Below are 10,000 nucleotides of genomic sequence, written 5' to 3' on the forward strand. Positions count from 1 at the left end.
TTACAATCCAAAGGGTAGCCTACTTTAAGTGCGGGGTTACTTTTCTAAAGATNGCGTTTTGTTTCCTTGGAAACGGAACAGAGATGAAGCCAGACCAATGATAGACCTCCTTGAGCCAGACAGACTGACGAAGCGATAAAACAATGTATGTCATTTTACTCGGTTTTGCATTATTATGGATGCATTTCTAATCTTGACATTCTAATGAACAATCTGTGCGAGTTTCAAAATGCGTTTTTATGGAACATGGGAGTAAAATGTGTTAACAGTACGCCCGTCTGGGATTTGTTAGCTATTTCTAGTCCGCTAGTTAGCTAGCAAGTAAATAGATATTACAATCGATCTGTCTCAATGGCCCAAACATACACAAAGAAACACCAGGATTTGGATGTTTAATATCAGCAATTTGTCAAAGCAAAACATTTTGAAAACATTCACAGACCAGTTCATTATATCCACAGCCTTGAGTGTCGGCAAATCTTCCCACTTTTGACACATGATGTAGTGTAGAGCTAGCAATTGCTAGCTAACTAGCGGGCCAGCTATTTTAACAAATCCCAGACGGGATGTAAACACATTTACTCCCATATCACATAAAAACACATTATGAAATTCGCATAGATTGTCCATTAACATGTCAAGATTAGAAATGCATCCATAATAGTGCAAAACCGAGTCAAATAGCGTGTGCGTAACACATAAACCGCGTCCGTTTCCAAGGAAACAAAACGCTATCTTTAGAAAAGTAATTCCTTCGGATTGGTAGCTGCTAGGAAAATACCGCTTTCAGTTATGGAAAGCTGAGGTTCTCAACTTTTAAACAGGACCCATGGTGTGTCTTTAGGTCTAAATTAAAAATATTCTGTGTCAGATCGAAAAAATGAAGTTTTGAATGGGTTTCAATGGCTCCAACAGGCTTCAAAGGGCTGTGGTGTAATCCATTTTTCAGACCGCTCGAGACACGCCTTCAGACCGCTCGAGACACGCCTTCTCAAGACACGCCCCTGTCTTGCAGGACGCAGACAGACCCTACTCGTCGAAATGGCTACAATAACACTTCCGCTCGTAACTTCCTGTTCAAATCTTTTGTCAAAATAAAAGTCACGAATAGCTTGGTGATTACATTAGTTTTACCACAACCGTAAATGCTGCTGACTATTGCATATAATGAAAATCAAAATTATGAATTTCGATTTTCCTTTCATGCAATGTGCACTATTTACAATTGTGGTAGAACTAATGTAATTAAAAAGCTATTCGTGACTTGTATTGTGAGTTGAACAGGAAAGTGAGAACAAAGGCGTTGTTGTAGCCATTTTGGCCATGCTACAACGATGCAGACAGCTCTCTTTGTCACTCCTACAACGTGCTTGTTCAAACAACACATGTAAGTACTTTATTTTGCACAATTCGTCTTATATGTAGTGTATTTCATGCGGGTAGTTCATATATAAATTTTAGTAGCTTAAAAATTCCAATTAAAACGAAGTAGTTTGGATAAGTGCACTTGGTGCAACTCAGCTACAGTAATTCATGGTTCTTCATTTAACAGCTATGATACATGTTTTGTAGGTTTATGTGTTCGTTTATCAATTTCACAAAAATGATTCAGTAAAATACATGAAAGACAATATGCTGCTGTGGTGTTTCCAGATCTCTGTTTTTAGCCTAGTGAGGCCAATAGAAATTGCTAGCCTGTAGAAATGAAATCTATGTCGTTCCATTATCTCAACCTGTAGTGCACATCCCAGCAAAAAAAAATAAAATAAAATAACATGTTTGAAGAGGTGTCTTGCCATGCCTTACCATTGAAATGCAATACTGTATTTAAGCCCCTAGTGGTCACTTTTGGTAGCATAATTTGACAAACCAGTAGCAAATAAGAACACTACCAGCCAGTGGAATGGAACTGACATAACTCCTCTCCAATGGACTTGTGACTTCTATGTGTGCCTGTGGAGTGGAGTTGAGAGGAGTGAATTTCTGCTAGATCTACTAGAGCAGCGTAGTGACATAATCGTACACTTTGGCATAAAAGCATGGAATTTGGCAAATCACTCTAAGGGTCCCTTTTTGAATAAAAAAGCTGGCCACACAAAATTGTAATATAGCCGGCATTTTTCAAGATATCTGCCACTGCTATTAAAGGGTTATAAAACCCTTTACTTTGGTTAAAAATGTAAATGGCTGAAATATTCTCTACGGGTCACTTTTTAGAAAAAAAAAATGCTGGCCTCACTTAAAGGGACAGTTTGGCCAATTTCAACATGTATTGCTCACGCTACCCTTGACTTGTCAGTACCTGGTGATGCCACATTTTTCGGCTCAGCCCTTTCCGAGATATGAGCAATTCTAATGGGGGCAGCGTTTGTTTACATTTTTTAAAAATGAAACATAGGCCAACTCCAAATATTTTCCCAAAAGGTACTGCTGTTTGTTAGTTGTCTGCTGATGTTTTATAACCTTTTGGATGTTTTTGGGAATAAATAAAAATTATTTTTTGAAATGTAAACAAAGAGCTGCCCCCATTACAATGACCAGGATCTCGGAAACGGCTGAAGAAGAAGAAAAAAAAATCTCAGGCACTGACAAGTCCAGGGTAGTGTGAGCATTACAACTGCATGTTGAAATTGACCAAACTGTCCCTTTAAAGTCAATATGGCACCCATTTTTCAAGATGGCCGTCTCTGCTACTAATGGTTACTGTAAAAGCCACTTACTTTGGTATAAAGACATGTAATTTAGCTGAAATACTCTCTAAGGGTCACACTTCAGGGGGAAAAAATCACTGGGCACAAGAAAATTCAGTATGGCGGCCATTTCACAAGATGTAGATGTAGTGTCCTAAACTCCATACACTTTTTCTTTAGAAATGATATTGGCAGAATTTGCCAGTAATAGTTTAATGTGAATGGGGTTATACTGTCTTTACGAGGGAATTTTAGACTACAGTGCTGTGTTGTCTACTGACCATATGTTTAATTATTTTTTTATATTCTGCCTTTGGTCAGTTTCTTTCAGGTTTTGTGCTTTAGGCAGAGTGACATGATGCAGGATGGAGTTGCGAAGAGTTCCAGGACATGGTCAAAGATGGCTGGAACAGTCGGATGGATTTGCAATCATGCAATAAAGGCCCACATGAGACGCCATGGTCAAATGGTTGGAGATCGTTGAGAGTTTGCAGCTATTGATGAAAGTTGTTGTAATAATAGCAAGGTGAGCCTCCCAACGCCCCCTTCTCTTCATCATGAGCCTCCCAACACCTACTTGACCTCATCATAAGCCTGCAAACGCCCCACTTAGTATTTAAAAAATGAAGTAGACGAATGCCCCCTAAAGGCAACTAAGCACCGCAGCCATCTCAACCTCCCCTGGGGGGCTGGAGAGGTACCACTGTGAAGCAGTACAGCAACATGTTGTTGGACCACCTTAAGCTTTGATGTCACCCATGGTGCTGCATATTTTAAAAAAAACTTGCAGGCCAAGCTGCATGGATTTTATCTGACATTGTTCCCTTCTCCTTTTAATATCTGTTCATCATTTTGGTCAGTTTTGTACTGTTTTATGTGCTTTTTAAGTAAAATGTACTTACTTACTCACTTACTTTACTCTCTTGTGTATTTACAGTATCACCACAGAAGGGCCGGTGCAACATGGCGACGGAAAAAGTGGGTATTAAGAATATTAGGAGTAGGTGACCGCCAGAAACATCCTGTCTTGTGGCTGGTGTGGTTAAACAAGTGCGTCCGGGAACCACCGTCATCAGTGACCAATGGGGCACTTACAGGAGTGCATTGACTGCGACAGGCTACAGGCACTTCACAGTGAACCACTGTCAGTAGTTTGCGGATCCAAACACCTTGCGCGCCTCCCAGTATGTCAACCCCAGCTTTCTCTGTGGACCATGCAACTTGGACTTTCCGAGTTTTTCATAGGACAATGCATCTTGCTCTGCATCTGTAAACCATGGATTCATCTTTTGGACATTTTCAGGAGAATGGCTGTGTGTGTGTGTGTGTGTGTGTGTGTGTGTGTGTGTGTGTGTGTGTGTGTGTGTGTGTGTGTGTGTGTGTGTGTGTGTGTGTGTGTGTGTGTGTGTGTGTGTCTCTCTCTCTCTCTCTCTCTCTCTCTGGATAAATGTATGTAAGCCTGTGGTATGTTATTGTGTGATCCCTTGTTTAACATTTTTGCTTATTAAAATTTGTACACAAACTGGTGTTTTTATTGATAATGTTAGTTAATCAGAAGTTCTTCTCTGAGTACATAGTAACATATTCTGAATATCACTTCTTCATGCATTAGCTAATGCTATAGTACTCATTATCATGTCATGACCGCAGAATAAGGGGCAAAGATTCAGTAGTTAAGCGTAAAATCTTTTGTGAGTATATATTAACACACTTGGAATATCTCTTCTTTATACATTAACTAATGCCATAGTCATCATGACTTCTATTATGACTCCAAATATGTTGCNAAATAATACATTAATTAATCATTACTTTAGATATGACCTCATACAGAAAAATATTACTTGTGTGGTGCTGGTTACAAGATCATCTTAGACGAAGGCCTACCCAATAATACACCCCCCCCTCCCCTTTGAAGAAGCAGACCTTGACACATGGGACATAATATGATATAGCTTGTATATTAATATTACAAATGACTGCGGCTGGTCACAAGAATGTGAAGTGGGAAATGATCTCTGGCCAGAGTGGGGTAAGGTGAGCCACGGGGTAAGGTGAGCCACCCCCTTTTTCTCGAAAAAGGTGAATACATTTTAACATGTCACCACATTCTAAGGTGGTGGAAATCCTTTTCTAACACCTGTGAAAAAGTGAAGCATGTACCAAATTTGGCAAGAGATATATGTGAAAATGTGTTTTTTTGCTCTTTAAGTGAATTCAATGTATATTCAAAACATGGATGATTTAGAGAAAACAAAAAAAGAACAATTTCTGGTCTCATCATGTATGAAATGTTACGTAATAAGCTACTATATGAGTGATATTTTCAGTCTTTTTGCACTTTTATGATAATTTTATGAGCATTTATTTACATAATTTTGGCATGGGGTAAGGTGAGCCTTTTGAGATGGGGTAAGATGAGCCGCTTATCCTAATGGGATGCATAATGGTTGAAAAACATGTTATGATATTTCAGCATAATCAGATAATTTCTTTCATATCATACCCAGGTGAGTTGAGATTAATGACTTTATGCATGTTTCAGCCAATTCAAACAATAATATTAACTTTTTTTTTCTACATTTCACTCTGCATTGTTCGCCATTGTATTCAAACAAAGCTGTAAGGGCCCACAATATGTATTTTTTTGGCATAGTTCTGTTGCTTTAGTTGTTTTATTTCATAGATTCATTAGTTACATTTGTTATAATAAATAAAACTTGTTTAGCTGAGATTTTTGCCTGGGCTCAATTTACCCCAAGCAGTGGCTCACCATACCCCATAACAAGGGGTAAGATGAGCCACCGGAAAAAAATATTTTTAAAAGGCAATATCATTTTAACCATGACAGTTTATCAATTAGTTTTTGCTCTAATAGTATCAGGACACTTTGAAATTTGGTATGATGTGAAAATGTTAACCGAATACGCCTTCATCGCTTAGCTGTGACGAAAAATGTAAAAAGTGGCTCATCTTACCCCAGTCTCCCCATGATCTGGCATTGTTACAGCAGTGTTAATACACAATATATTAACAGTTGGACACATGATATATTAACAGCAGTGTTATCAGCAGTGTTAATACATGGTATATTAACACTTGGAACTCACACCATGAATTCACCTTTGATTTGCACAATTAGTTAATAGTGGGTCATTATGATTCCAAGCAGGACTCCATTCTCATTACTAGTATACTAACCATCAATGCATACATAGGTCATGTGTTAATTAACTATAAATCATACATTACTTCCAACATAATTCCAATAGTATTCATGTACCCTTATTGTAAAGTGTTACCCAATGTTGTTATGTGTATGTGTGTGTCTGTCTGTGCGTGTGTGTGCCTGCGTGTGTGTGCGTGGTCCCTTCTTCAGGCGGCACAGGAGGAACTGCTTCTTTCCCCAAACTTGGAATATTTATGAGCCGCGCTTTGCACTCCTTACCGCCGGGGTGTGTTTGTGTGTGCGCGCGCGAGCGCGTGCGCGTGCATGTGCGTGCGCATGTGTGCAGGTGTGAGGCACGCTTTCTGCTCCATACCACATCTGTGTGTGTGTGTGTGTGTGTGTGTGTGTGTGTGTGTGTGTGTGTGTGTGTGTTTGTGTTAAGTTGTGTGTGTTAAGTCGTGTGTGTGTGCACTGATCGTCATGCCCTTTGCTTCATACTCTTAAGAGTTAATTTGTTCACTGTTACTGTGAAGTGTTTATTTAAATGTTCATAGCACGATGAGCCGTCCCATCCTTATAGTGTGTGTGTGTGTGTGTCTGTGCGTGTGCTTGCGTGTGTGTGTGTGTGTGTGTGTGTGTGTGTGTGTGTGTGTGTGTGTGTGTGTGTGTGTGCTTGTGCCTGTCTGCGTGTGTGCGTGCGTGTGCGTTTGGCCTGTGGGGCAGGTTACATCCACAAGCTTACAAAAATGAATCACGTCTTTTAAAAAAAGAGACGCACCCCGGGTGAATGTAGCTTTTTTCGTGACAGCGTTTGTCTCTCCTAAAAGGCAGGGGCACATACCTCTGTCACAGCCTGCCATCACAGTAATCCAGGGGATGCGGCTCATACATTTTTAACCACAAACCTAAAATATTCCTTCTTCTTCTTCTTCTTCTTCTTCTTCTTCTTCTTCTTCTTCTTCTTTTTCTTCTTCTTTTTCTTCTTCTTCTTCTTCTTCTTCTTCTTCTTCTTCTTCTTCTTCTTCTTCTCTTCCTCCTCCTGTGGCTTCATGTTCCTGTTCTTTTCCATTTCCTCGTCCTCCTCCTCTTCCTCCTCCTCCTGTGGAGTCATATTTCCTGTTCTTTTCCATGATCTCCTCCTCCTCCTCCTCCTATGCACATGATGGAGTGCTTGTTCTTCTTTTTTTTCTCTCTGAATGCATCTGAACGTGACTTATCTCCAATATCAATCTTTGACTGTGTGTGATTACTGTGATTATAAGTAACTTCATACATACTGTACCGTACATGTGCATAAAGTTTTTTTTTCTTAACTGCTGCTGCTAGTTTTCCTTCTGGCAATGTGTGTTTCATGGTCTCTGGTGTAATAAGCCAATTCAGATTCATCACACAGTAGCTTTACTGGCTTCATATCGTCATTTGCTCCAAGGCAAACTATGTACATCCATGTTCTCTAGACGCTTCAGACCCACTCTGCCGTTTAAAAAAATAGTATTGGTCTGCATAGTGTAATGTGGTAACTACGTAAGAATACATCTGCATTGCAGGGGAAATGTGTATCTTGTGATGTTATAAATATACTATATAGATATACATGAGCTGTATGGAATTATTCAGACCCTTTCCCAAGAGCTGATGAGAGCATAGTCATCTACAGTATATCATAGAATAACTATCATTTTGCTTCATAAATAATAACATCTACGGACATTACTTGTTCACTATGTGTGCTGTCTCTGTTACACCAATCAGGCAAGATGTAAGAAGTGTTGTTACATGTGTATAATGTACAGTTCAATTAATTGTCGTTACATGTTAATTTTCTGCAAGTGCTTCTGTAACCAATTTTTACTCAACGCTGTTCAATGAAACTATTGCAAAATGTAGTACTCTCTCATTCATGATGTCTCTTCTCTTCTCTTCTCTTCTCTTCAATTCTCTTCTGTTCTGTTCTGTTCTGTTCTGTTCTGTTCTGTTCTGTTCTTTGCTGCCCTTCTCTTTTCTTCTTCTATCTCCTATCGTCTTGTCTTGTCTTGTCTTCTCTTCTCTTCTCTTCTCTTCTCTTCTCTTCTCTTCTCTTCTCTTCTCTTCTCCTCTCCTCTCCTCTCCTCTCCTCTTCTCTTCTCTTCTCTTCTCTTCTCTTCTCTTCTCTTCTCTTCTCTTCTCTTCTCTTCTGTCCATCAGGGCTGTGGCGGAGGAGGTTCTTCCTCCTACCATCCAGAAGCTGATGAAGGGATACAACAAATATCTGCGGCCCTTCTTTGGCAGTAAGGCCTCATGTTGACACACGCACACACACAAACACACACATACACACACACACACACACACACACACACACACACACACACACACACACACACACACACACACACACACACGCACACACGCACACACGCACGCACACACACGTACAGGCCAGCCCAGATTTTTCCGCTGTTTATCTGTTATCTCCAATGCTCCCATCGGCCAGGAGAGGTAGGTCTACAACCCTGGTCCAGGAGGCAGAAAACACAGGATACACAGGAGAATACTGATACCTTACCTTCTTCCAGCATGCTAACGTGCTAATTACTTCAGCAAAAATACAGTACAGTATCCCCAGTTAAACCCTACAGACAAACTCATCACCCACCCAGGGGTGCCGACAGGGGGGGGGACAAAGGGGAAAGTTATCCCGGGCCCAGGGAGAGAGGGGGCACATAATTGGTTCCTCATTACATTGTAAGTATTGGGTTGGGGGGGGCTTTCAGATGACTATGTCCCGGGCCCAGCCAAAGCTATCAGCAGCCCTGCACACACCCAATGCAATCCCATAGTCTCTCCATTACTCTAAGTGGGAGTACCGTAGTGCAGGTTCTCAGGGCTAAACATACAGGATACACAGTGTGCTAACAGGATGTTATCATACTGTACATTGGTCCACATGCTAATGCGCTAATTAGGTGCATTGTTTGGCCAGGAGCCTTTACGCTAATGAGCCCCCCTCAGCACATGGCTACACCATGCATATGATATACAATATGTGTATATACATGCACACACGCACACACACGCACGCACGCAGACGCACGCACACCCGCATGCACACACACACACACACACACACACACACACACACACACACACACACACACACACACACACACACACACACACACACACACACACACACACACACACACACACACACACACACACTGATGTGCGTGTTTGCTTCTGACTTTCTGTTCTTCCACACCACAGTCAGGAAAGTAAACCATGAATTATGTAAGCAATGTACTGTACCATGGGAGGTACACAGTACAGTTTGCAATGTTAAGTCTACACTTAGAGAGTAAGACCATCTAGAATAGTGTTGAAGTAATTTTAGCTCTCTAAGGGTTTCACACCTAGTCCTCCTTAACCCCTTAGCGCAGAGCCTATGTTATAACCTTACAGTAAGTTTATAACATAGGCTCTGCGCTAAGGGGTTAAAGAGTCCCCTTGCTGTCGGTTCACTTCTTGGTCTTCAGGTGTGTGTTGGATTAACAAATTATTTTTTTATTGCATTGGCACAGTGTAGAACGATGAGTTGTTAGACCCACTTAGCCTGGCCAAAACTGCCATCCGTCCTTTCTTCCAGGATAGATTACTGCAGTAAGCTTTTTTGTCTTGTGTACCCTCAAGCCTTTTCGTTGTGCCATGAGTACCCCCTAAGTCAAGTTCTATATCGCTTTCTCCATCCCAATGTAACTAAACTCCAAATATTTGTTAGAATTTAATTTTTCCAAGTACCCCCTGCAGTGTGCTCACGTACCCCTAGTGGAACACGTACCCCTGGTTGGGAAACACTGGATTACTGCACTGGCCTACTGGGCCCACACCCATCGACCCAAGTGTCAAGGGGGCCCTGGAGCCTATGTCTCTATATTTCCTTTGTCATACTGTGTCAAAATCACACTTTTAACAGCTGCGTTTTCACATTTTCTTGGGTGACAAGCCCACTCCACCAACCCCGAACAGTGGTGTAGTGGGGATTTTTAAAGTGGGGATACGCGATTTGTGACATCATCAATTAATTAGCCAACTTATCATGTCAACCCCCTTTTTGAATTCAAACAAACAAACAAAACCTCACCTCAGGAGAAGTGGGTTGACT

At 41.0% G+C, this 10,000-nt stretch overlaps 1 protein-coding gene and 1 long non-coding RNA gene across 2 annotated transcripts in view; both read left to right on the plus strand.

Annotated features, from left to right (window-relative positions):
- Positions 1-1,271: 1,271 nt before the first annotated feature.
- Positions 1,272-3,919, plus strand: LOC134468040 (uncharacterized). Its single transcript, XR_010038682.1, has 3 exons — positions 1,272-1,387; positions 3,012-3,216; positions 3,628-3,919. It is a non-coding gene; the product is annotated as an uncharacterized LOC134468040 (long non-coding RNA).
- Positions 3,920-7,993: 4,074 nt separating this feature from the next.
- Positions 7,994-10,000, plus strand: part of gabrz (gamma-aminobutyric acid type A receptor subunit zeta) — a gene marked incomplete at its 5' end in the record, with an annotated part of 48,490 nt that continues 46,483 nt past the window's right edge. The window contains one exon of the mRNA XM_063222105.1: positions 7,994-8,126. Within this exon, the coding sequence (XP_063078175.1) occupies positions 7,994-8,126 (133 nt within the window). The remainder of the gene's footprint in view (positions 8,127-10,000) is intronic.

The sequence above is a fragment of the Engraulis encrasicolus genome, chromosome 17 (assembly GCF_034702125.1).
Source record: "Engraulis encrasicolus isolate BLACKSEA-1 chromosome 17, IST_EnEncr_1.0, whole genome shotgun sequence".
Lineage (NCBI taxonomy): Eukaryota > Metazoa > Chordata > Actinopteri > Clupeiformes > Engraulidae > Engraulis > Engraulis encrasicolus.